Below are 27,793 nucleotides of genomic sequence, written 5' to 3' on the forward strand. Positions count from 1 at the left end.
GAGATCTCGTTTTTAATTGTTATTTTTTTTATTAGCGATTTCCATTCATATTTCATCAATCTAGCCTCATGTTACAAGTGGGGATCTGTCGGAACTCGAATTGGGAAAATACCGCCGCCTATCGTCTCCCGGATGGTAATGCACGCATTGGAATGGACTCAATGAAAATGGATGAGAAAAGAAAAATCCGGAATCCACATTTTATTTCTCAGGCAAGTAACCCGATCCGATCGGACTCATTGTGGTCCCTCAGAACAGCGTGGAATATATATTTCCAGTACCCAGCGTTGGATCAATAAATGCAATCGATATTTGGAATGGCGATCAGGAATTGGAATAATCTTTTTGGAGAACATCTGATCTGATGTAAGTTATCTATTTTACCAGTATTTGGATAATCAGAGATATTTTCACCTATATATCAGCGTGTGCCATATGTGTGTATGTGCGATCAGGAAATGAGAATACATTTTTCAGCCTGCTTCTATAGCGTGCATAAGTACACATATACTATCGATAATCTAGCGTTTATTTGAAAACGATTCATAAATAGGCCGAAAAGTGACAACGTGTTTTGTGTATTCCAGTGTATTCCAGTAAAGGCCATTTATCACAGAATCTTCAGAAATCTTCTGGAAGTTTCAAGAAACTAGCGTTTTTCAAAATGGTATAAAACGGAAATTCACCGATTAAAAAACAATCCGTTTCGACAATGTTGACTGCAAACAAGTCATTGATAAGCGACGGCCACATTAGACACATAGCCATAATTTAAGATATAGTTTATGCGTTCACAAATATGAGAGCTCTATCATTGAAGTGGGTGGCAGGATTCAACGGGGTAAATAGGAAACGGAGGCCGGCCCGGCACTGAAAGTGTTAAGATGGCACTATGAGCCAAGCTTTCGGATCAGTATTGCAGGGCTGTCGGTGGATGAGCAATTACACTAGTAGCTGATGATGTGTTCTGGCACAACTTCCCCTACTCACAAGGTGCATGGAATTAGCACAGGTGAAGAAATAGGAATCAAGAGATTCAAGCCACAGATGGAAAGTATTAAGATCATCCTTTATTGGTGTAATAGTCCATTTAAAATCAACAAATCTGTAGAATTGTGTCTCCTACATTATTGTCCTCCTGCAAATGAATACAATAATGCAGAATGGCCTCTTAACCCTTTCACTACCACACTACAAAAGGTTAACCTTTCACTACCACACTACAGACAGTCTGTAGTGTGGTAGTGAAATGGTTAACCTTCTGTAGTGTAGTTGTGAAAGGGTTAACCCTTTGTCGTGTGGCAGTGAAAGGGTTAAGACTGAATTACACTCCTGCACGGGCTGTCGCGGCTCCTTTCTCCGACCATCATACCTACACGTTGTTGCAGACGCCCACTTACAGCACATAAGACCGCTGTGGCCTTGGGCGCTAGCAGTGCTATCCTCAGCTTTAATGTAACAGTAATTGCTTATCATCACCCAGCAAATTATTCATGCAGCAGAATACATCAACATAAAAAAGTCATGACAGATAGCTAATAAAGAGCAACCCTAGAATACCGATACATGAAAGATTGTGCAAAATTCTAGGGCTAGGCGATTACTCAAGTTTCACTTACCCTTCGGATATATATATTTTTTATGATCTCTTTTTACTACACAGTTCTGTATATCTGTATGTCTTGTATGTCATAAATGTCCTGATGAATTGAAAATGGGGGACCCGATGGAAACAAGACGAAAGTCTTTTTCTGGTCTGCATCCTCTTAGCAGTTGTTTTGTATTGAGCTGTACTGTATTGTACCCATTCTGCAATCAGTTAATAAAGTTTTCAATCAATCAATAACTTGGGCTGCCCATGATCGTGAAAACAAGATAATCGGGATATTATTATACCGCATGCCATGTTGCTCGCATTTTCTCTTGTCTTGTGTTGTAAATGCAGCGCCCCCTTGCTTCACAGTGGTGCGCTCCACCCTTCCCCCCTCAAGCCAAAACAGAGGTTTCAGCTGGTGTTGTTGAGAGGGAGGAGGGAGCCACGGCGCCTTATTTCAAAACGTCTTCGGTAACTTGTTGAAGATCTTGAATTTGAAAGGAATACTAGAGCAGACTTTTTACCAATTACCCTGAAGAAGGTCCGTTGACCTAAAACGTATTCCTACATAAAGTGAAGTGGCACGAATACCAGCGGGGTACCTCAAGTATTCCTTTCAAATTCAAGATTAGTTTTCCTACCTAGGTGTGCAAACTGTGGGAATGAATTGACAGAAAGGCAGCCTTCAGTCAAGATGGGTCAAACAACTGCAGTCGTCGCCATACAACGTTCTCAAATCAACGAGTAATTGTGTTTAATAATCGTGATTTCAATATCAATCAAAAATAATCACGATTATGATTTTTGCCATAATCGAGCGGCCCTAATAAATTCTAGATCTTGCTACTATTAATTCTACAAAAAGGAACAACAGGGTTGTGTGTGGAAAGTTCAGTTCCCGATACTCACGTCGTCGTTCTGCTGCGACTCCTGCATGACGAACTCTCGTACCATAGAGGGGTTGTACTCCACCAGATATGAGAAGATATCTGTGGCTGCCCCGCGCACCATCACGTCGTCCATCCCCTGACACGCCAAAAACAAGGAAACATTAGACGCAAGAACAGCAAAACAGAATCGCCCCAAAATGCGAGAATGAAGCCATGCCATAGCCGGAGGTACAACATAGACACCATCACACTTCCCATTGCCATGCAGTCTAATGTGATGGACATTTAAGCAATATTACATGAGAACCAGTGGAATATCAGCAATATTGCCACAGCTGTGATGTGCCCGCAGCCATGAGAGCAAAGCTAGAGTGGCGTAGGCATCACAGAGTGGCAATAGTCCTGATATTCCACTGGTTAGAGTGCACTAATGCTTTTATACAGCAAGTTGCACCGTCTGGAAAAATATAGGATGAATACAGACAATTCTAAGGTCTTTTATATTGATTTCAGTGAACTTGGCATAGAAAAATTGTTCCTAAAGATGTATTTTTGCTATGGAATTTCAAATGGAGTAGGCTATCAACCAGGCAGTTGGCAGTTGAAACTTCCTACAACATTCTAAAGCCAGCGCAGTGGGTATATTCATGGTGATTTAAACGTGAGTGCATCATGAATATACTCTTAGCTTAGAATGCTCTCGACCAATCACAATGCGTGGTCGGCACTACTTGTTGTATAAATTAACCGTGTAGTGTGGTGGGGAAAGGGTTAACCCTTTGTTGTGTAGCAGTGAAAGGGTTAACCTTCTGTATAATCGCAGTGAAAGGGTTAACCCGTTGGTAGTGAAAGGGTTAATGAGATTATCCATACCCAAGTAGATAAAGTGATACATACTGAAAAAAATTCCATCAGAATATATATCACCCAGTCCTATGCATGCGATGCATACTGCGTACACACATTTTAACCTAGAATCACAAACTTCATGACTAACACTTCATGCATGTGTTGTGCGAGAGGAAGTCCCTGTTCATCATGTATATTTTTTTTATCCGCTTTTTTCTCTCCCCGTTTTCTATTTTTCTCCCATCCCAATTTCGTATTATCCAATTCTTCCCTCGCTGTCCACAACGTCCAATCCCCACCCACCGGCTTTCCCACCCTCTAACACTTGCCAATTGTGTTAGTATGAACGACCGGCCAGCCGGTAGCAACACCGAGAGCTGGGCTCGAACACAGCGTCTCCTGCGTTAGTGGCGAGCGCCTTGCCCACTGCGCCAATCAGCCGCCCATGTATATTTCTTTCTATATCGTCCAAACCTAATAGAAATGCATACAGCAGCAGCAACAACTACTACTACTCTCACAACTGTTATTATAAAAGTGAATAAGTGAAAAGGGAATGAAACGTAAAAGGTGTACAGTAGCGCTCTCTAACAAAAGCTTAGTCTCCTCTTGTGTAACGGCACTCACCAATATGACCTCTAGTGCGGGTAGGATGCCCATGTTCGACAAGGTCTTGAAGAAGGCGTCTCTGTTTTGAGGTTGTAACGTTTGTGAGAATGCACAGAACTCTTTTAGAAAGTTTACCTGGGAGGGCGAGAAGAGAGACGGCTCGGTGAGACCAGGCAGAAAGCAGAAAGCACGGGTGTAAACCGCGAGGCTTCACCACAATACCAGACCGTTTAGATGCGCGGGGCAATTTTCTGGGCAACGTTGGACAAGTTGCCCGGGACAAAATACTGTATATTAATCCGTCTCACTTAAAAAAAGGGGAACTACGCCCAATTTAAGGATTCCTACATGTTATTCCTACAGTCTTGGGACACTCCTGAATGAACATGAGCAACTCTCTCTCAAATCCCAAAACTAAACTAGTGCTAAAACTAACATTTGTTATCGAGTATAATGATTGTGGTATGATGATGTAATAAGAGTATACAGGTACAGTTTCTGATTCAGAACTGCAAACACTACATGTGAATAATGCTCATCTAGGTATAAAAACTCAAAACATTCTGTAGGTCCACAAGGTCTTCCATGTATTGTCAATGGAGGAGCTTCAGACTTTATACCGGATGACATCACAAGCCTGAGTCTTATTTCTGAGGTGTCTGGCTTTGGGAGAGTAGCTCATGTTCACAGATATTGATTGTGCTTCCCTTGCCCATGAAATTAACACACTGGAATTCTTAATGCAGGTGGTGTCCCCCTTTAAATTTCCCAATGACAGGCACATTGCCTAATGATATATTGCCACATTATGTTGCACAAAGAATTTGACATTGGGCAAGATTCTATCAAATGACACAGAAAACCAAAATTGTATTCATAGAGCAATTCATTAACCCTTTCACTGCCACACGACAGAAGGTTAACCTTCTGTCGTGTGGCAGTGAAAGGGTTAACCGGCTGCCGTGTGGCAGTGAAAGGGTTAACCTTCTGTGTATTGTCACAGTGAAAGGGTTAACCGTTTTGGTAGTGCGGCAGTGAAAGGGTTATGCTCTGCTTAATTGGAAATTCTGAAGCACTATGCTTTGAATGTAGTTAAAAGAAACCAGCATTCTCAACTGCTTATTTCGTTAAACCATATTAATGATCTGAATCTATGTAGCCTATATTGCATTGATTGTATTGGATTATTGCCTTTCCAATAAACAAAATGGATCCAAAATGATTTGTTTGTTTCACCCCCAGAAGAAAATGGGTACATTTAAATTGAACAAATCATGTAGATGAGACACTTAATTAATCTCCGATGTGCTCCCTGGCATACCAGTTCGTGTCTTTTATCCTCGTCTGTAGCCTCGTCTGTGAGCTGTGCAAATAGGTCGGTCAGAAACTTCTCATCGTCCTGACATGAAAGAAGGCAAAAGGGAAGTAATACATTAGAATGAGATAAGTGTCAAAGAAAATGGTTGAAGAGGACTATGACCCTTGACCTTCACACCAGTCTAAAAGGTCAGAGATTAAAAAGGTGCTGCAAGTGGTATTTTTTTTGTTTGTTAAAATAAGTGGTCTACATGTTAACACATTCCCGGCCATTGGGGGCCGTCTAATCTCACGCTATACGGCCAGCATTTCAAAACAAACTTGCATTGTGCGTGAGGCTGTTTGTAGAGCTAAATCTAAATCTATACTTTATATTATTGCTATCTGTCCATTCTCATTGTCAATTGACAGTATAAACAGTCCCTTCAAAATGGCTTAAAGAAATAATTTTTTCATCAATACGTTCCCATTTTATAGCGTCTTGAATATAAGCGTTATATGGGATTTGGTCTAGTATATTTCCTGGAAGGCGAGATACAGGGCGCTAAGCTAATAACATTAAATCGAATGGCGTTTCGGCTATACAGAAGCTAGAGCTAAAACTCAAAATGCATATTGTCGGTATTCATGGTATTCATTTTCTGGTATCCCTTCCCACTTTATCCAATGGTCCGACAAAAATAAGAAATAAAAACTAGTTTTAAGGAAATATGTACTTGAAACAAGTACAGTCTACCAGTGCAGTAAGCAAATTTGGCTTGGCAACATTTCTTGAAATAAGTAAAAGATATCTAGAGTTCTCTCTCCTGATTGGATAAAGTGGGAAAGGATACCAGAACATTTATTTTCCATTAACTGCAGAGCGGAGGGACTGGGAGACCCATGTTACTGTCCAGACACTCTATATCAGTGAATGTTTGTCAGTATGTAGAGCTATTTAACACATGTTTTAACAACAACATACCACTTACAGCACCTTTATGTGGTTCGTTCCACAAATCTATCAGTGGTTTAGTTGTTGGGTTTAAATCAGTGGAACGCCGTGCGGTAGGCGTTTGTTGATCTTCCTGAGACGTTTGCTTGCCGATTCCTAGGTGACGGACCGACCGGTCCGTGTAATCTGTGGTGTTTGGACTATCACAAACACGGCGTGCCACGCGGTGAACACCGCAGCGTTGCCCGTTTTGCACAACACTTCTCCGCCGCCATGGCGACGGCCATACATAAACATTGCTGAGTTGACACAGTACAAAAACAAAGGTCACATGACCATAAATGTCTAGCAGGCGGACTCAAGACAGGAATAATAAAGTGGCAATCGGCGCCAAGACGAAACACTTCACTCGTCCCACACATCCGGCGACAATAACATTCATTAGTCTTCATTGTTTCCTTCTTTTTTAACGTTATTCTCCAAGTCGATATGTCTATTTCATGAAAATCTGTATACACATCTATTGTATTACATGTGATTTTTCCTAGGGATGCCCCGATCACGTTTTTTGCCACCGATACCGATCACCGATCGTCGTGAGCCATATCGGCCGATACCGATCCGATACCGATCGTTTTTGATTAAAAAGAAATTAAAAATTATTTTATATAAAAAGTTTTTTTTTTTTTTTTTTTATAAAATATATATATTATATAATTAGACTTGTACTTGTATTATCTGCGAGACATCGCCACCACGCAACAAGTCAAAATGCTCGCTATCTGCAAACAGCTCCACTGTCTGTGTGTACTCTAGTAGCCCTAGGAAAAAGGATTCTCCGGCGCTGCAGCGGGACCCTATTGGTAACGTTATGCTTTGGTCATTTCACATTCAGCAAGCCCTCAGCTCGAATACGCATTCAATCAATGTTATAAGACATTGATATCAGGAGCTATCTGTAGCTACTGCTAGCCGGCTAGATGACGTTAAGACAACTATTTAGTTCAATCGGACATTTTGTTTTGAACCGTGAACTAACGTCAGCTGACGCAAGCTAACGCAAGCTAACGGAGATATCAACATGGGCTACTAGACTTCCTGGGGCATTTGTTGATATCCGGAGCTATCAGTAGCTAGCCGGCTAAATACCATTAGACAATGCCTACTAAAAGTGAATAGTTGACTGGGTAATTTTGTTTAAACAGTAACGATAGCTAGGTAGCTAACGTTAGCTCAGGTCGAATGCACTATCTAGACTCAGCAGAGGAGGTCCGCCTCCTCTGTGTTTACAAACTCTACACGGGTACGGGCGGGGCTAGGGAGGAGGAGCAGTTTGCAGGTCCTGTGCGTCTGAGACCAGCGAGTGAGATATCCACTTGATCAGTTTCCGCGATCGGCGAATATGACTAATTATCGGAATTCCCCGATCGCATATTTATACTGATTATCGGCCGATAACGATCGGTGGCCGATCGATCGGGGGCATCCCTAATTTTTCCCAGATAAATCAAATATAGAAGGTAAAAAAAGAAATGTCCTCATATCACCCAACCCTACTAGAAATCATAATGCATACAGCAGCAACTGTGTACGTACGCATTTTAACCTAAAATTACAAACTTCATGACTAACATGCGTGTTGTGTGAAAGGAAATCCCTGTTCATCGTGTATATTTATTTATAAATTGCCAAAACCTATTAGAAATGCATACAGCAGCAGCAGCAACAACCACCACTCTCACAAATGTTATTCTAAAAACAATCTCAAACACAACGACTATAAACACTTGGGATGCTTCCGTCTCACCTGAAGCATGCCGACAATCTCCACCTTATTGAAGAAGATGAAGGAGTGCAGGGTGGACAGCATGTTCTCCTCGAACACCGAGGGTGTGGGCAGCACCATGTCCTGAATGTACTGCACGCGGTACGTCTGGTGGATCTTTTGCCGCAGCTCGGGGTCCGAGATGGGGATCACCTCCTTGAAGCGGGCCGTCTTGGTGAGGAACTCCCGGTGGCAGCGCGGCTGCGGGAGCGCCGGGTCGAACTCCAGGCAGCCGATGACGTCCATGATGCACTCCTCCGAGAACATGACCTCGAAGAGGGCGGTGCGGTTGAGCAGGAAGATGCCCTTGATGATCTCGTAGAGATGGTGCAGTCCCTCCCGATTCTCCAGGTCCTCGCAGACGCGGAAGAGCTCCAGCAGCTTGCGGATATAGCCCTCGTTCTCCACGGCCAGCGCCAGCTTCTCGCGGCGCAGCGGCGACGGGAGCGAGGAGGCCACCAGCTCCGCCAGGTCCTCCAGGCGGTTCAGCTCGCAGGGTGGCAGCTCCAAGCCCGGCGACGACATGTCGTCGAAGCGCTCCTCCTCGGACTCGTCCACCAGCTCCTGGGTGATGTCCACCGACGGGTCTTTCCCTTGTACCTGGACGGGACAGCGGAGCGACGTGGAGGAACGGGGCAGAAAATTACATTTGCACTTTGTAAGGAGAGTAGGAGACTAATCATTGAAGAGGTTTCACAGCAGACACACAGCAAAACAAAATCACCTGACATATCTTCTCCCAAATCTCATCACAGCCGGCCTTCTCCTGGAAGCTGAGTGCAAGATCATAGTTCTCGGTCTCCGACCACACTATCAACGTGTCCTGTGAACAAAACAAGAAACAATTTACCAACAAATCAATGGAAAATGAGTGTCAAGAACCATGTTCTTTTAAAAACAAATACTATACAATAGCTTTTGGACCAACCTGTTGTTTCTGGTAGGCTGTGTTTGGGTTGATTTTGGACTCCAGCAGTAGGGAACCTGCAGAACGACAGAACAGGGCGCTCGTAACCACGACTCAAAATCAACCTGCAGAGCAGCTCAAAACAAAAGGTCACGTAGCTGAATTGGTAGTTAATGTATCTAAGGCCTCTACTGAAGCCATGGACGTTGCGGTAGTGGGTCATGTATAAACAAGAGGCAATGAGCGGCTGATTGGCGCAGTGGGCAAGGCACTCGCCACTAACGCAGGAGACGCTGGGTTCGAGCCCAGCTCTCGGCGTTGCTACCGGCTGGCCGGTCGTTCATACTAACACAATTGGCAAGTGTTAAGAGGGTGGGAAAGCCGGTGGGTGGGGATTCCTACAGGTCGGTAGGAACAGCGACTCCTACAGGTCGGTTGGGTGACGCTGGGGTGCGACGGAAGCAGGAAGTAGCGGGGGCAGCGTGAGCCTCCCACGCGTTACTCCTCGCCACTGAGAGTTCGAGCTGCTGCTGTGAAAAGATGCGACAGGCTGCCTCCTCGTGTACCGGAGGGGACACGTGATGCAAGGCTTCTTTTTTTTTATCCACTTTTTCTCCCATTTTCTATATTTTCTCCCATCCCAATTTCGTATCATCCAATTCAACCCTCCCCTGTCACGAACGCTGTTTCTTGCCTCCCACAAGCCGGCTGCAATGTGGACTAAGTCATACATAGCACAAGTCCCCTCCGGTACTTGAGGTAACAGCAGTCGCATCTTTTCACCTGCGCAGCTCGATCTCTCAGTGGCGAGGAGTAACGCGTGGGAGGCTCACGCTGCCCCCGACACTTCCTGATTCTACTGCGCAGGCGCACCAACCGACCTGTAGGAGTCGCTGTCCACAACGCCCGATCCCCACCCATCAGTTTCCCACCCCCTAATACGGCCAATGAGTATTAGTACGGACGACCAGCTAAACTGAAAGCAAATGTGGAGCGCTGGGCTCGAACAGGCGAGCCCAGCGTCTCCAGATTTCGTGGCGAGCGCCTACGTGATGCAAGGCTTCTATCCTCACTACAGCCGACCAGTGGGAGGCATAGTCTAGCAACGTTCAAGACAGGGGAGGGAAGAATTGGATAATACGAAAATTGGGATGGGAGAAAAATAGAAAATGGGGAGGAAAAAGTAGACTAAAAAAAATAATAAAACAAGAGGCAATGACAGTTTGAGCAAGGAACCCAGACCAGGTCAAACAGGTGTGCATCAGTGATGAGAGAGTGCCTGCCGACGAGTATGTTAGCTTTACAGTTAGACGTGGATGACGATTATACCCCTATTTGTGTATAGGGGTCGGGTGGTATTGATAGTTTGATATTACAAAACGTTCTCCCCGTCTCTAGGTTCAACTTAATGCATCGTGGCATTTTCCACAGTTCTTCTAAAGAGATACCTTATAATTAGATTTTTTGATGAATGTTAAAAATAGAGGGAAAAGATTTTGACATCAAAAAGACTGCTTGTAAGTCTGAAAGCCTATGGTTTCATCTAGTAATTGTTTAATGGATTTTTTTTAAGTGAATTTACACTTTTCTTTACAGAGATTAATCTTGTTTCAGCTTTTTACTCTAGTCAAATAAAATAGAAACGGGGTGATGATGACATGCAATGTTGCAGTATATATCAGTACTGAATGGCATAGCAAAGAATTAAGAATCCCAATAGTACTGTATCACGTCATGATCAAAAGGAACTCATCTGGTAATCCCCAAACCTAGTAGGTCCTTGTGTCTCCGAATATTCGGGAATCTCACAAGTCGATTTCAATTCTAGGGTCGCAATTCGATTTAAAAACAGATCGATTCATCACCACAGTATTAAAAAAAAGATTAGATAGTAGACGTTTGTTATAAAAATTTATTTCACAAAGCTTGCATATTGTACAAGTCTTTCTGCTTGGCTTAACCTTTGTAATCCGTCTGATTTTGTGAGCTAACAATTTATGCTTCTACACATCATGTAGACTGTTTTTTTGTATTTGTGAATGAGTTTTTAATATTAGAAGATAGAATCTCGAATTGTCACCCCCCCCCCCCCCCCCCCCCCCACCTCTATTGTGTCTACAGCCAATATGCCTACGTGACAGATTGTTGATGCCCTACCGTTACTACTCTGAGCTGCTGGAGGACTGGTACCCCAGTCACAGTGGACACACAATTAAAAGGAGAACACCAACTCAATCTCTATTCCTCCTCTGGCCTAGGACAGTTTATTAATCACCATCCGTGAACCTAAAAGTTTTAAAACATCCCATCTTTCAGTTAGAAAGCTACTTTAATCTGACAACACGTGCATGTGGATGTAAGCCTGGACCTGCTCTGTTGGGACAATGAACGAAGAAGAAGCTGCCTTTGTAAAGCTCTGTTTAAACCCTGGGTGCTGCTATCAAAGTAGTCACATTTCATAATGTAGTACAATCATCGTTCTGAACGGGAGCTGTAGTAGTACACAATGGTGTGTGAGTGACATCATCATAAACGTGCGGCCAACAGGAACAAATTGTTCTCGGCGGTTCAATTTGAGGCAAATAATAATCATGTTTAATAATAATAATAAACTCACCGTCGCTCTCTGCTCGCACCAGCAGAGAGGTGCCCTTCAGCCTCTCCACGTAGCCGGAGGAGACGTGCCCGGTGCCGCGGTCGTCCCACTGCCGGTCCTCGTTCAGGGTGTACACCTTCACCCGGCGCCGGGTGTCCGTCATCCTGCAGCCGGCCAGGGGGTGGTGGGGGTGCTGCTCGGACCCGGGTCTGGATGATGATCACCTCCCAACTCACTTTAACTTATTCAGTCACACCTGTGTGCACTCCTCTACCCCAGGGCCCCAATTGTTCCTTCAACCAATAACACACGTAGCGTCGGTGCCAGAGTCTTCTGATAATGTGTGGTTATTATTATTAAAAACTACAATCTGATCATCAGAAAAGCGCCCTAGTCTCAAACTACAGGAGGCGACGCGCCACAGAAGACAGTAGTGTGTTGAACATTCGAGCTAACAGCCAGCTAGCATTATAATCTATAACCCAGGAGGGTTCATTTATTAGTACATTAGCTAACGTCAGTTAGTAGCAACATTATTCAATCTGTGATGCAGATGTTTGAACGGGGTCAACGTTTACAATAGTATCGAGTGTGTCGTGTCCCTGTGCCCAGGTGTGTAGTCTGCTACGGTACAGTGTGTACGCTGCTAGCTTGTTAGCTGACGTTAGCTTAGCGTCAAGCTAGTCCGCTAACCCACTAACGCTCAACATCATCAACAACACTGAGCAGTTTGCACCACAACGACGTGGCCCATACGTCGACAATAACATACTTTCGCCTTCGCGGGCCTCGAACCTGTGTGTGTTGTTCTTCACCATATATCTTAAGTGTGTGTTTCTTCAATAACACGCTACACGTTAGCTGAGCTACTGCTGCTGTTTCTTCCGCAAGTGTTCCGCCATGTTCTGGCTCTGGGCCCCGCGGAGACCCGTCCGTCTCCCCCTTCTTCTTACTGGTTATCCTCGCGTTCCAACAAAAAAACACGCAAATCAACCGGCTGTAAGTAGAGTAGCTGCTTCGACGTTTTTACTTTACATACTACTACTATTTGCCATTCATCAGCAGCGACGTCTTGCTTTAGATAATTGCTAACTACCCCCCCGTGAGTATTCCGCCATCTTGGGTCCCTTCAGAGAGTCGGTACGGGGTTTCCGACGCGGCAACAACAGGGCAGCGCGCCACATTTAAAGAGACAGTAACATCTTTAGTTTCAACTGCAGCTGAACGCGTCATCACTGACATTCTGTGTCTAGCAGCACAAGTACATCAATTTCTGCATCATTAGCCCTTTTCCCTTTGTGGTCAGAGTTGAAGGCATGTTGTTGTTGTCCTATTATTGCAATCCTCTAATCTACCAGGACAGATGATTACTCATTGATTCAACAGAGACAACGGGTCAGAAAACAATAGTTTTATTTGTTTTACATCAGGGAAAGAAAACACAAAAGTATCAGGTGTAACACTGAAATAATATCTCAGGGGGGGGGGGGGGGGACCAGAGGAACTTTACAAAACTGGCATTTCAAACAATGGTACAGTAACAAGTGGTTCAATATGGAAAATAAGTATTCTGGCATCATTGAAATAACACAATCGTTATGTAATTGTGTGGACATTCAGCTAGTTTAAAAAGGAATAAATCACACGGTCGACATCATGCTCAAATCCCAACTTTCCAGTATGGTCTATATAAAAAGGAAAGAAAACGGGTCACATTTTTCGCTACTATAAAGTATAAACTGAAAACAACAAATGGAAGAAATCAGAATATGAAAATGGAATAAAAGAAAAAAAAATCCCTCTTATTTATCCTGTGGACCTTTTCTCCCCAGCCAAATATACCCCCTACCCTTTATCAATAAATAAGTCCTTCCATTAGGCCCAACTTCAAGATAAGATTGTAAAAAAAAAAAAAAAAAAAAAAAAAAAATTCACAGGATAATGTATTCTGCAGAGCACAACTGCAACCATTCCGATAGCCCACCATCATACTCCAGTGGTTCTCAAACTGTGGGGTGCGCCCCCCTTGGGGGGGTCCGGGCGAAATGCTGGGGGGGGTGAAGTGAGGGGGAAAAAAAGGCATTCCCTCGTGTAGTTCTCTGGTTATTCCACTTGTCTAGTAGCCTTGCAAGCCACAATAATCCTGCATGATTTCACAACACAATAGTCTGGCCTCCTATTAATTGAAACCAATTACAAATCATGGCTACCGCGGAACCAATCAGAACACCGATGTGACGATAGCTTCGAGCACTGTGCACCACTTGAAAGCTTTTTCAGCATTACCGTGGAAATACCACCCCTGGCTGGTAGTCTGTACTGTGTGTTGTATGGCTTTTTGTATTTTCTTTAGATTTAGCTAGCCCTGTATTTTGTTTAGTCTTCATTGCGATTAAATGTATCCGATACGACTGTAGTTGTGTTGCTTTACGCATTGTGGACAGATAACATTTAAGGTTAGTCAGAAATCGATGCCAGGCTGATTTATAGATCAACGATAGTCATATAATATAAAATGGGACTAGACAAATCATTTCCAACTCTGCAAGCTTGCCTCGTTATGCCATTCGACTAAAAAAAAATATTATTTTGATGCACGTTGCCTCTAGCAACGATCGCCTAATACCCTGCGCCTCCGTAAACTCGATCGCCAGCCAAAGCCAAACCAATTCTGGCCGGACCAAGCCAACGAAAAAGGGATGGAGCATGGAGGCCAGACCAATCTTACGTTGCGAAACCAATGTCTTGCAAGATTGTTCTGGCTTGCAGGGCTACTTGTCTAATGGAATGCAGGCACAGCTCTAACACAGTGTAGAGAGGAGAGACTACTGGTGGAACAAAAAAATTATAATCAGAGCGGAACGAAATATATTCAGATTGAAATACAATGTGTTGCACACGAGAGCTGAAAACACCGTCGTTAGGTTGCTCTCACACACAACAATCTGTTATATCACCTGTGATATAATCAAAAATAAAAAGCACGAGAACGTTTTGTTTTTTTAAATAACATTTAAAGCAGTTATCCAACTATGAAACCTAATAAATGCACAAGAACACTAAGAGGAACATGCCAACATTATGGGAAATTCACTTACCGTCTTCTTCAGAGTGAGACAAGATAAGATACCGGTTTCATCTCTACTTTCAGTAGAAACTAATCAGGCTGCACGTTAGCCTAGCTTATGAATGGACACAATGAATGCAAGCGGACAGTACCGGTTAGCCCAGGCCAACGAACACCTCTTATGTCGTTTTTAAGCTAGGCTCCCAGTACAGTCCACTTCCATTCATTGTGCTAAGCTAGGTTAGCGTGTGGCCGGATCTGCTTGTCCGACTCTGGAGAAGACGGTAAGCACATTTCCCATAATGCTGGCGTGTTCCTTTAATGTTCGAAGGAAAAGACCAATATAATTTTTTTTTTATTTGTGGTGGTGCCTAAGGCGCATGTCTACATGTACACGGATATTTCTAAACGCATTTCTAAACCCGTCTTCCAAAAAAATGACCAGTCCATACAAACCGTATTTTAGAAAATCTATCAACAACAACGCACAAATGGTGAACTGACCTGACGGCACGCTGTGGGAGCTCTCCGTGGTCCCGATAGCAAAAACAATATCCATATAAGTGTGGGCAGGTGCCATTGGTCATGATGTCAACGTTCTCCAAAAGCTCAGTTTTAGCTCAGTTTCACACGTATACATGCAAAACAGAGCTCCACCCTGGAAGGAGTTTTCGAAAAAACTATTTTGAGCGTTGATTTTGAGTGACCTAAAACTCAAACTGTCGTTTTTGTGTGGACACAAAGCCAAAACAGAGAAAATCCTACATTTTCAATAACATCCGTATACGTGCGGACAAGGTCTAAATGTTTCCAATTACCCAAGGGGGGCCGGACTGCAAAAGTTTGAGAACCACCGTCCCGATCAGTTCATCAGACCCCCTTCCCTTGCCCTCGGACAACGCTGTCCCTACGTAGAGATCTAAAATCAGTTTGGAAAATTTACCATCGAGTTGTTTTAGTTTGGATTAGTGCAGGATGAACTGATCCCAGGTCTGCGCAGAAGGGACAACCTTGACCGCCCCCATGTTTTTACTTTCCGGCCTGCTGGGCCTGACGACGCAGCAGTACATAGATCTTCTCCTTGATCCAGTCTTTGTTGTATGGCTGGTATGTCTGAGTGTCGGCCCTGTACCTGAAGAGGATGAAAGAAATAAGCAGGCGTTTACTGCTGCCGTCAAGCGAAGGGCTTCTATTCAAACACACCATGTCCATTTTCAAAACAAACCTTAGTTACAGGATAGAGTATTTAAACAGGAGCAAACTGTTCCACACACACACACCCTCACTTGCACTCTCTCACACACACACACCAGAAAAGGTCACTTTAAAAAAACATAACTGTATTTGTATACTCATTACCTTTAATTCTTAAGCTCAGCATTGTATTTTATTCGTATTACTTTTTATCACGTCTATTTTATTATTTGTATTTTTGCATAATCAAGGCGGGCATGGCCACCTTCATTTCACTACATGTATGTGACAAAAAAATCTCTTGAATCTGAATCTTTAGCATGTGCCATGTAAACACAGAAGTTAGGCGCCAGACGGAACACCATATAGAATGAGCAAGGAAAAAGTCTCTCTCCCATCTCCATTTCTTTCCCCCCCATCCCTCTTTTATATAGATGAATATTCATCATTGGTGTCTTTGTTTAATGCATGTGTGTGCGTTGTCTCATGTTATTTGCATGCTGACCTCGACCTCGGATAAAATAATTTCCATGGAAATGGATAATAGAATATTATACTCACACAAGACAGCTCAGGTCTGCCAGGTCGTCAATGAAGTCAAACAACTGACTGATGTCATAAGTGATTGAGGGACTGTTGGGGTTCATCCTCTTCAGATGCTCCTCGTACATCTTGCAGACACCTGAATGAGAAACGGGAGGGGGTATGTTCAATATAAAGGGAAAATAATGCTATATGCATCAAATAATAGTCTATTGACAACGCCTTCGACCAAAATAGGCTAATCAAATGGGCCAAAAGGATTAAGGGGGAACTCTACATAAATATATACGGTGTACTCAGGGCAGGAAACCAACTTTATTCAGTAGGGCTGGGAGGTAAACTTATTTTATGTCTGCATTGCTCTTGATCTGCCAATTTTGTGCTAATTGTATGCCCGTGGCTGGTGTAATTTACCATTGCATGTACTTAAGAGATCATGGGTTTGAGTCCAGCTCATGATCCAAGATGTTATGTCCGACTCTATTCCATCTTTCCAGCCATGGTGACTGGTCTATGTGGATCTGCTGAGTCCCAGAGATGGCAGGGGGAAATTCATTTGTCAATCAAGATTGTAACTCCAATTTTTGTCATCTGAAAGTATTCCAATAAGTATTTTAGGCTGTGACCAGCAGCTCTATTGGTTGCTTGGTTTGTCCAGAAAAGTGTCCCCCACCCTAGGAGGCTGAAATTTGGCATGGAGGTCAACCATGTGTGAGGGTGGGTGTGTGAATGCATGCGCGCATAGATGTGGTGAAGCTAATGCACATTTGCGCTTGTTCGGCACAAAAGGGGATAACACATATATGGTTTCCATGGTGACAAGTAGCAAGATAGAAAGTATTCTGTACTTCTGTATGACAACTAGGGATGCACCGATATGAAAATTGGCCGCCGATACCGATTGTTCAACTAACACTATCGGCCGATACCGATATTTGTATATAAGTATTTGTAATTTTTTTTATTTTTTTTTTAATGAAACTACTGTATATTTGTATGTGTATGTTTGTATTTGTAGGCCTCTTTACTTACTTAAAAAAAGGAAACATCAAGAAATATGTTTATGGTATCACTATCTCTCTCCCAGTATCGTCTTGCGGCCTGCAGAGGGATACTATTTTCTCAACCAGAGCTTTCAACCAATGCAATGGAACCATTCTTGCGGCCTGCAGCGGGATACTATTTTCTCAACCAGAGCTTTCAACCAATGCAATGGAACCATTTTGATTGACAGTCGATTCGGCCAATTACGCCACACCGCTAGCACCCACCTCCTGCTGTCCTTACCACCAATCGGCAAGCGTTTATTAATTTTTCTACTTTCGGGCATGCCGCCATTGTTCTGTTTGCGAGAGCAGAACACACTTAACGTAGCTACGTTAGCTGCCCGGCCCGCCGACCGGCGCTCCACAGCATGACCAAATGAGACATAATGATTTTACTGCAACAAATGTTATAATAAAACAAAGCCTTTCTATACATTTGTCTGGTTGAAAACTTTATTAACAGATTGCAGAATGTGTAGTTGGGTACGGAATGAGCAACGGAATGGAACCGAGCTATGAACGGACTAACGGAGTAATGCCTTGTTTACTGCTATCTTCGGGTAAATAATATGCTTGTTATTGAACGTGTAACACTAACTATATAACGTTAATGCCACAAAACGAATGTTTGTGTCATTTTAACAGCAGATACTTTCTTAAATGCCATCTTCCCGAGAGAGGGTGTTGACGGGGAGTTGTGTTATTAATAGCATTGAACAGCTAACCGAAAGCTAGCGTTAACTATTGTTAAAGGTTTAGCCATAACGTTACCTTGGCTAAAGTTGGGGCTATTCATAATGCAGCAATAATGGCTGCAGACCTGCAAGCAAAGTACAGCAAGTTGGCAAAGGAGTATTCCAACGCAAATCACATTTTCACCAGTAACGTTAGTCTTGCATCTCCCGGTAGCTAATGAACGGACTCGGAGTAATGCCTTGCTGCTATGGGTAATAATAATATGCTGATGTTATTGTCCGTGTAACACTAACTATATAACGTTAATGCCACAAAACGAATGCCTTGTTAATCATAAGTAGTTACTTTGATGCAGTAGCTTGTGTGTGTGTGTGGGGGACGGCGGGCGTTGTGCAGGTAGGTCGCGAGTGAACTTTTTTTTTTTTTGCCTTTTGACGCTACACAAATTGATGGGTATTTATCGGCGACTGCTATCGGCACATTTTATCGGCCGATAGCAGTCAACAAGGCACTTATCGGCCGATACTGATACCCGACCGATATATCGGTGCACCCCTAATGACAACTAGTTTCAAGTTCAAGTTTCTTGAACCCCTAATGACAACTAATAAAGAAACTTGAACTTGAGATGGCATCATAAAATACTTATTGGAATACGTTCAGAGGATAAACAAATCAAGGAAAATCTGTGGTAAGTAACAAGTTAGTACTTATAAACGTATAATAGGAGAAAGTAGAGTTAAAATCTCGAGTTGACGATTGAAATGGTCCTCCACCATGACGGAGATGCTGCAGAATTTAGAATTCAGTCACCAGGGCTACTAGCTGGTGGAAATACCATAGGCCAGAAAACAAATGCTCGCCAATTGGGGCGCGACGTGATATAGAGACACACAATTATGTTGTTGGCTTTGTTATGAGACTACCTTGGTCGTGCCGATGGCATAAAGTTGCAATATTCAGTTGATCGTTTGTAAAGTGCAATGTTTATAATTTTTTTTACTCAAACTGAGCTATGCAATCCGACACGCGATTGCATTTTCAAGTGACCTGCCAGGCCAAAATTAGAGTTTCCCCTAATTGAAGTTACCTGCCAGGTCACTTAATTTTTTCATTGCCAGTCACCTGCAAATGCAATAACATGTCAGATTGCATATTCCAGTTCCTAAAACGGAGCTGCGCAAACAGTGCTGGGATAGACTGACTATTGCAACTTCGCTAGGGTTGGGCACCGAAAATCAGTTCCAAATTGTAACCGTTTCCAAAAGAACAAATTTTACTCGTGCTAGTTTCAGTTTCCGAGGCGGCCACCATCGTTTCTGCCTGCATGAATTGAATGGTTAGAGTGCTCCATCTTGGACCACAACAAGCAGCGCTCAAAATACTTTGAATACTTTGAAATCCGCAACGCCCCAACCCTGGACACCTTCAAATCCGCTCTAAAAACACACCTCTTCACCAAGGCTTTCCCCATCAGTTAGTTTTAGATTAAATTAGGTCCATTATCCCCTACTTTCCCTCATCCCCTCTTCCCCCTCCCCCCCTACTTTCCTTGCCCTATTTTTTGTCCTGATTGTAAAGCGACCTTGGGTTCTATGAAAGGCGCTATATAAATTTGATTTATTATTATTTATTATTTTTATTTTGTTTGGCTGTGCCAAACTCATTTTGTGCAAGAGAGGATCCACTAACATGACTAAACACCTTCACCTGCATGGTGTACAAACCAGAGTGTACGTTACCGTGTTTGACACGTGGCACCGGTTTAAGTGAAAATGAAATAACGTTAGTCTAATCCTCAACAGCAAATATGTTATACTTGACTGAATTATTCAAAACTGTTGAATGCAAATACTGTAATGTATTATTTTGTAGATGAATGTCTGAAGATTGTTAGTAATGCTATAGTAGCCAGCCTACTGCTAAGCGAGTGACCCAACGGCATGATGACACTCCATTCACCTTAGAGGCAAAGGAAAGATGTCAGCTGAGAAAGTAGAGGAGTGTCACAGAAAACTCAGATTATGTGGTGAAAAGGCTAAATCCCTTAGAATGCTGAAGCACCGATATTTAGGTAAGCAAACGTAAGAAGAGAGCTAAGCTAGGTAGGTACCCACCACCCTGACCTACAGTAACGTTATGTTTGTTGCAGTTATAACAACGTACAGTAAATAGGGGGGGGATAGATTTATTATTGAATAATTAATAACAGAAACCAAATTAAACTGTATGCAATAACTTACAGGTTCAACTGTATGAAGTCAATTGTGCATATGACTTATATAATTATTATATAAAAAAACGAAAACATTTGGACCCGTTTTGACCGCTGCCCTGTAAAGAACCGGACTTAAATGCCCAAACTTTGCGGCCCGAACAAGGTAGTGCAATAACAAAGCCAACAACGTAATTTCACGTCTTCTTTTACATTACGTTGAGCCCACTTGACAAGCATTTGTTTTCTGGCCTCAGATGGCATTTTCACCAGCTACATGGCTACCGGTCACTCTCCCACTAGAATGTAGTGATCAATAAAGCAGAGAAATGCAAGCAAAGGACAAAGGAAGAAGACTCACCCTCCATGCATTCATTCACCGACTCATAGTCGGCATATGTCCGGCCCTCCGGTCTCTTGGTTGGCTGGACCAGCAGAATGGTGTGAGACTATGAACACAATGACAACAAATACCAGTTAATATAGCCTAACTGCCCTCGATATAAGATAATAACATACCAGTTAATAATAGTAAATGTCCTTGATGGCTAAAGCCAGACTGTTAATACTATGGATATGAATATACCATAAGTAGGCACTAGGCACGGTGCAGCCTATATACACCATCTGCCTTGCTCAAAGGCACGCAAGTTTAATGTCAAGCCATTTCCCCATCATTGCCTTTCTCCTGGGGGATATTTTACTGAGCTGAAATTAGAAGCCCAAGCATGTTACCTATTTTGGCTAGCTACGACATAACAAAATCCAAATGCCTAGATCACAATTAGCCCCTTTATTGCCTATTGTTAACCTAACCACAGTTGTGATAAGGAGAGCTCACAGATATGGAATTGTGTCTATTTCTATGGGAGAGTTAAAGTCCGTCGTACAAGTCTCGCACAGAAACGGCAAAGGTCACAGCACAGGCGCACCAGGCAACGCTGGAAGTAATGCCGTTTTGAGCAGTGTTGACAAGTTTATTAAAATGTTTATTAGCAACGCCGAGCTTTCAAACCCTGGCGTCTGTCTGTCCGAAACCCTCGTGCAACTGCGAGTGCCTTTTGCTATTTCTGTGGGGGACTTGTAGTTGTTGTACGACGAGCGTTTAGTTGCCGTACAGCGCAACAGACTTTATTGTGTTTATTTTTTTCTTCAATGGTCGTAGAAGGGACTGTATCATTGTCAGGCACGTGCACACAGAGCCCAAGGGGTGCTTGAGCACAGGTCTGCCTTTTTAAGCCTCATAAAAAAAGTGCCCTTTTTGAAAATAATGCCGTTATGCATATAGACTGCCCTTCCAACTGAAAAATGTCAGGATAGAAAAAAATATTGGGTAAAGAGAGAGATGCTCCATATTCCATTGCAGTTTGCACGGCCTCCTCAGCGTGCCTCTTCGCGGACCTATATATTTTATGCATAGCGTGGGTGGTGATGATGATGATGATAGAAACCGCTGTGGCGCATACAGTTGAATGCTGGTATTACACTCATTGAGGGACACGAAGAAGTCAAGTCCGATGAGATTTGGGAATCTCAAATACAAATCGGGATTGGAATAAAAAATGCATTTATATTAAACAATACAGGAGAATATACAGCACTTCTTGGAGTCTGTAGGGTAAGCACTTATTCCCTCCGCCCTCAACATTTATGGAGATGTATGGGCCTTTTAAGTCAGTGATAAAAGTGTCTTTCAAGGATAAGTGAGCTGATTATTATAGTTCAATATTTGATCACCAAAAACCCCCAAAAAGCATAACATTTTCTGGACTCTTTTCGTATCACAAACAGTACTGTATTTGCAAATCTGGTATGTCATAAATGTATAGATGTAGCAGTACTGTCTATCTGTATGTCATATATGTTATGATTAATTGAAAATGGGGGACCCTGATGTAAACAAGACTAAAGTCTTTCTCTGGTCTGCATCACCTTAACAATTGTATGTTTTGAGCTGTACTGTACTGTAACTGTACCCATTCTGCAATCCGTTAATAAAGTAATCAACCAATTATTGTATGCACTTTGCTGTTCCCAATGTCCGAACAGAAATGGGAAAGAAAGCGTTTAGGTTTTCCGCACCTACTGTCTGCATGGAACAATCCGATCTGAAGATCCAAAGCTTGGTAACACTAAATGTATTTAAGGCTGATGGTGAAGCCTATTGTAACCAGGTTTTCTGTGTGCAGAATTTTTGTTTGACCATTTTGTAATGTTATTTTTTATCTGTGAATGAATGAAAACTTTATTAACAGATTGCAGAATGGGTACAATACAGTACGGCTCAATACACACAATTGTTAAGGGGATGCAGACCAGAGAAAGACTTTCGTCTTGTTTACATCAGGGTCCCCCATTTTCAATTCAAATCTGTAATGTCAATGTGTGTATGTTGAAACTTTGTGTTGCTGCTGTTTCTTGGCCAGGTCTCGCTTGTAAAAGAGATCCTGGATCTCAATTGGGACAAACCTAAATAAAGGCTAAATAAAATAAAATAAAAAATTCTAAACACAACCATCGCCATCCCACGGCGGACAGGCCGCGTTGTCTGTGAAACGGCCCCAGCGCGTCATTACAACGGCTTTTCTCTGAAAAAGAGAAAACAGTGCCGTGTGATGATGATCGCAGAACCCAAAGAGCTGGAGGACGTTGGCTGTGTGTTAGAAACAGGGACCATTTCACCTGCATGTTGTGATCTGGGTTCAAACTTTTTGGTTGCAAGACACCCGTTTGCTTTCCGGTTCGCTGGGGAAAACCTATTTCCAGACCACCACGGGACCCCCTGTACCTCAAAGCCAAATCCTTTGCATCGACTACTAACACTACCATCATTATTACAAGTATTTCATACAATGTAATGTCCAGAGATCAGAGCTATGATCCCTGTAACGTTACAGAAATGGGTCAAGAGATACTGGTTTGACTTAGTAAACGAGCCTCGGTAGCTTAGCTTAGCACGATTCGCTTAGCAGCTAAACCAAACCAGAGCTGGATAAAAGCAACTTTCTCTTGGTTAATGCGTCAAACAAATCACACTCACCATATTTGTGCTGACGAGAGATGTGATCTTTTCGTAGTTAGATGCAAACTGTGTGTAATCGCTGTGGTTCGGATGCTTTACTTGCGACGCAGCTGTTCTTGATGGAAAACACAAAGGAAGTGAAGTCATTATCGTTATTTCCCCGGTGGGCGAGTAGAGCCTATTTCAAAATAAATGCACGCCTCCAAAATAAAAAGCTCCCTGACTACAAAGACTGTTAGGATGTTCTTTTTTTTTTATTGAGCACAAAAAGCAAGTTCTAAATAAAAGGCAGACAGGGTGACCAGATAAAGTGAGATCGCCTCTGACATCAGAAGGCAACAGCAGAATGATTGGTTTGTTCCACTTCCAACCCTTTCTGTCTAAGAATGGGAGGAGCCCGGCAACATTATTCAAGTGAAAGCAGATGCAAGAGTACAGACGAGTTTCACTCTACTCTCAGACTTTATTCAAGGTCACAGATAAGAAAGAGTCAAACTACAATACACATCCTCCCTCAGAATATCCCAGCTCAACACACCCTCTCCACCACCAGGGACACAGGAAGGGGGGGTGCTGAAGGAGCTGCAGCACCCCCCCCCCCTATTAGCGGGTAGTTGTAACTGCAATGCCTAGTTAAGCAGTGAACACTGTTCTTTTTAAATGGTTGAAATCCACCCTCTGGTTTGTTTTTAATTATATTTGATATATGATATCTGACCTGACACACAAACGCAGTGCACTGGGCACGAAAGACCACGGTTGAGGTTGACCGACGGGAGGCTGCAATTCGAAACTGGCCCCTGTAAATACCCCCCCCCCCCCGCCCAACCCCCTCCAACATACCCTGATGTAAACAAGACGAAAGTCTTTCTCTGGTCTGCATCCCCTTAACAATTGTGTGTATTGAGCCGATACTGTATTGTACCCATTCTGCAATCTGTTAATAACATTTTAAATCAATCAATCAATCAATCAGACCAGTAATGGTAGGCCTACTGCTACTTGTGTCTCAGATAAGAATATATCAAAAATGTCTCAGAAAAGAATTTGTGAGAACATGATTGATTGATTGAACATTTTATTAACAGATTGCAGAATGGGTACAATACAGTACGGCTCAATACACACAATTGTTAAGGGGATGCAGACCAGAGAAAGTCTTTCGTCTTGTTTACATCAGGGTCCCCCATTTTCAATTCATCATAACATAATTATATGACATAGATTGACATTGGAGGAGGTTGGGTAGGTGGGGGGGGGGGGGGGGGGGGAAGCATGTCGAATTAATGAGTTAAGGGAATGTACTTTTCATGATTACGGTTTTACATAATCATTACGATTACATCAAAGGCTCAGCACCAGCAGCTAGCTAATAAGGTCAATGTTGTCAATGATTTCGCCCCCATCCGGATGGTGCTTCTATGGAAGCAGCTAACAACAACTCTGTTGGCGTTGGTGAAGAGCCTTTCCAGCCCAAGGAGTTTACATTTCCTGCCAGGCGGTTTGGAAAGGAATCATTCACCCGATCCATCAACTCAGGCTGGTTTAGTCAGTGAACATGGTTGATGGCTCCACTATCTAAGAGAGAGTGATAAGGCAGTGTGCTTCTTGTGTTGCTCTGCTATAGAGAATAAGCTCATCAGTGCAGACAGAACCAGGGATGGGAGTTTTGTGAAAGGAGGCTTCAACAACTGATGAAAGGCAGGGGGAAATGTTCCCATCAACACACAGAGACCATCAACAAACTGGAAGCATTAAAACTAACACGATTTATGCGCCGCTCTCACAAGCTGTTGGCAAACACCAAAATACTGCACAGACTATTTTGGAGCCTTTCGGTCTGTGAAGTTCTTAGCCCACGGCTGTGGGTAGGGCGTTCCACATTGATCTGGCATAATCATATCACTCGATATCGATAATTATCGATATTGATCAGTATTAAATTTTTTTTTTTTTTTAACAACACATTTTTAACACTTTCAGTGCCTTTGATTAACGTTGATTTACCCCGTTGAATGCCACCATCCACTTCAATGTTAGCGTTAAAAACGCCTAATCTATGTTTTAAATTATGGCTATGTGTCTAATCTGCCCGTCGCTTATCAATGACTCGTTTGCAGTCAACATTGTCGAAACGGATTGTTTTTTTATCGGTTCATTTTCTTTTTATAGCATTTTGAAAAGCCCTCGTTTTCAAGGAAAATATAAAGATTCCATGATAAAAGACATTTACTGGAATATTCTAGAATACACAAAAACGTTGTAATTTTTCGGCCTATTTATGAATCGTTTTCAAATAAACGCTAGATTATCGATAGTATATGTGTACGTATGCACGCTATAGACGTGAGCTGAAAAATCGATTCTCTTATTTCCTCATCAGCGATCACAGCCAAACATTATGTTCCCAGCCTTCCCAGAGACAGTCGCATTTCTCTCCTCTCCCCAGGCTCCTCAAGGCCGTTCCTACCGCCGCCTCTACTGCCTCCATGAAGCCTGACGCTGCTGTGCTGTGTGCTTTGTGCCGGTTGTCGGACTATACTCAAATCAACTCGAAATGGATCTAATCAGTGGACTGCAAATTTTGTCAAGGAAGCAGAATAAGGCTAACCCTCTCTGCCTCTGCGACATTTCAATCGGGCTACCAACTTGAAGTCGTGGACATTTGGATTATTGACGCTTTTGGGATTGCAATAAGAAGATTTTGGATCTGTTTACCGCGCACAGGACCTACCAAAATTAACTGATTAAGACACTTGGACACTTGGACTAATGCATTCAGTCATTTGGACGGAGTTGTTAAAACTCACTCCACTCAAACCAATAGAGTTATAATTCACTCTACTCAAAATCAAATTTAAATCGACGTGACTGGGGAAATGTTGCCAGTCAGTCAGCCAAAACAAATTCCCAGACGACTCCAAGGTCGAACTGAGAGCTGCTGGAGTCGAAGGCCCTCTTGGAGATAAGAGTGGCATGCGGCCCCCCCACCCCCCTCCCCCCCACCCCCCTCCCCCCCACCCCCCTCCCCCCCACCCCCCTTCCTACGTGTATGGCCCAGCACCTCACGTTGGTGATGGCAGCTAACTCATATGCGTGCAGGAGGGGGGAGCTAAGGCTGTCTCGTCAACCCCCCCCCCCCCGGGTGCTCCGCGCCAAACATGGCAGCGGTAATACGCATACGTCTGTCTCAAAGAGTCCTGCATGTATAACAAATGCGCATGTTGGTGAATTTATGACTGTGTGCCATTATTACAATCAATGTAATAATTGTGGAATATTACTATAATGAGCTGTATGTGTATGAACCAAGCATCCTTTGTGAAGCACTTTGGTTGACAAGTGTCATGTTTAAATGTGCTATATAAATAAATTTGATTGAACGATTGATTGAAACAGCCACATCACACATAGGGCAAAAGCTTATATCTCCGTGAAAACAGGTCTGATTATCCTAAGACTGGTAAAATAGATTCCTTACCTGAGATCAGATGTTGTCCAAAAAATATTCCAATTCCTGATCGCCATTCCAAATATCGATCATGCTTATTGATTGATTATTGGCTGCTGTAAATATATATTCCAGGCTGATTTCCATCCCGCGAGCAGAACCCTCTTGAGCAGACTGCTCGCAAGCACAAGGAGCGAGTTGGCTCCCCCCCAGAGATCTACAGATCCCAGGTCAGTCTAAGCGACTGACCTGCAGTTACACAGGGATAGACGATAGGGGGCGCTTTCTTCCAATCTGAGCTCCTGTAGGGGCTGGTGTACCAACGGGAGACTCGGTTGATGAAATATGAATTCAGATTGCTAATAAAAAAATAAAGCGATATTTGTCGTTGTGGGCACTGAAATACAACAAATGCAATTATTTGTCATTGCCGCCATTTTTAGTGTTACAGCCCCTCACACTCCAGTTCTCAGGCTGCAGCTGGTTTGAAAGCGAAAGTAAACAGGCTTCTCTGCTGGCTGTGGCTCCAGGGGAGTTGAACAGTTCTGGCTCTGCTAGTTTCTTTTCTATCTTTTGGCGTTTTTTTGGTGGATAAACACATGCACCGTGACTCGTTGTGACTGGAGACTAGCTCTGCTAGCACACATAGCCTACTGTGTATACAGACGGTTTCAAACTGTATTAAATTAGAAAGCAAACAAAATAAATGGAAAGAGAAAAATAAATCTCAATTTGGTCAGTATTGTCATTTGGACAAGCAAAGCCATTACTTTAAGTTGCAGGCAAGGAAAGACAAGTCTGTCCACTGTCTCTGGTTTTAAAGCTTCCCTGTTGCAGGTCAAAAAAATAAAAAATTATTATTGATATTTTTTTAATTATCAATCGATATCGATTATTAAAATATATTGCGATAATTATCGTTATCGTTTTATTGCCCAGCCCTAAGATCCGGTACAAGAATCTTGTTCGTTGGTTGACATTTTTGATTACATTGGTTGCCATTTTGTCACAGGAAAGATTTGCCTCTAGGATGGAACT

General features: G+C 42.9%; 2 protein-coding genes across 3 annotated transcripts in view; both read right to left on the reverse strand.

The window, feature by feature from the left end:
• Positions 1-12,645, reverse strand: part of smek1 (SMEK homolog 1, suppressor of mek1 (Dictyostelium)) — a 31,500-nt gene extending 18,855 nt beyond the window's left edge. For both annotated transcript variants that reach the window (XM_084315242.1, XM_084315241.1), the window contains exons 1-7: positions 11,543-12,645; positions 8,947-9,002; positions 8,743-8,841; positions 8,001-8,618; positions 5,264-5,341; positions 3,961-4,077; positions 2,504-2,620 (exon numbers count right to left, since the gene is read on the reverse strand). In XM_084315242.1, the coding sequence (XP_084171368.1) occupies positions 2,504-2,620; positions 3,961-4,077; positions 5,264-5,341; positions 8,001-8,618; positions 8,743-8,841; positions 8,947-9,002; positions 11,543-11,684 (1,227 nt within the window). In that variant the 5' untranslated portion in view covers positions 11,685-12,645. The remainder of the gene's footprint in view (positions 1-2,503; positions 2,621-3,960; positions 4,078-5,263; positions 5,342-8,000; positions 8,619-8,742; positions 8,842-8,946; positions 9,003-11,542) is intronic.
• Positions 12,646-12,916: 271 nt separating this feature from the next.
• On the reverse strand, positions 12,917-23,451 carry LOC311228544 (enhancer of rudimentary homolog; the record flags this gene model as incomplete). The annotated part of the gene is made up of 4 exons (XM_084314442.1): positions 12,917-15,720; positions 16,344-16,464; positions 20,644-20,731; positions 23,323-23,451. 4 exons carry the CDS (start codon positions 23,449-23,451, stop codon positions 15,618-15,620), a joined length of 441 nt encoding a protein of 146 aa, XP_084170568.1. The 3' UTR covers positions 12,917-15,617.
• Between the last annotated feature and the right edge of the window lie 4,342 nt (positions 23,452-27,793).

The sequence above is a fragment of the Notolepis coatsorum genome (assembly GCF_963971535.1).
Source record: "Notolepis coatsorum genome assembly, chromosome: 5".
NCBI lineage: Eukaryota > Metazoa > Chordata > Actinopteri > Aulopiformes > Paralepididae > Notolepis > Notolepis coatsorum.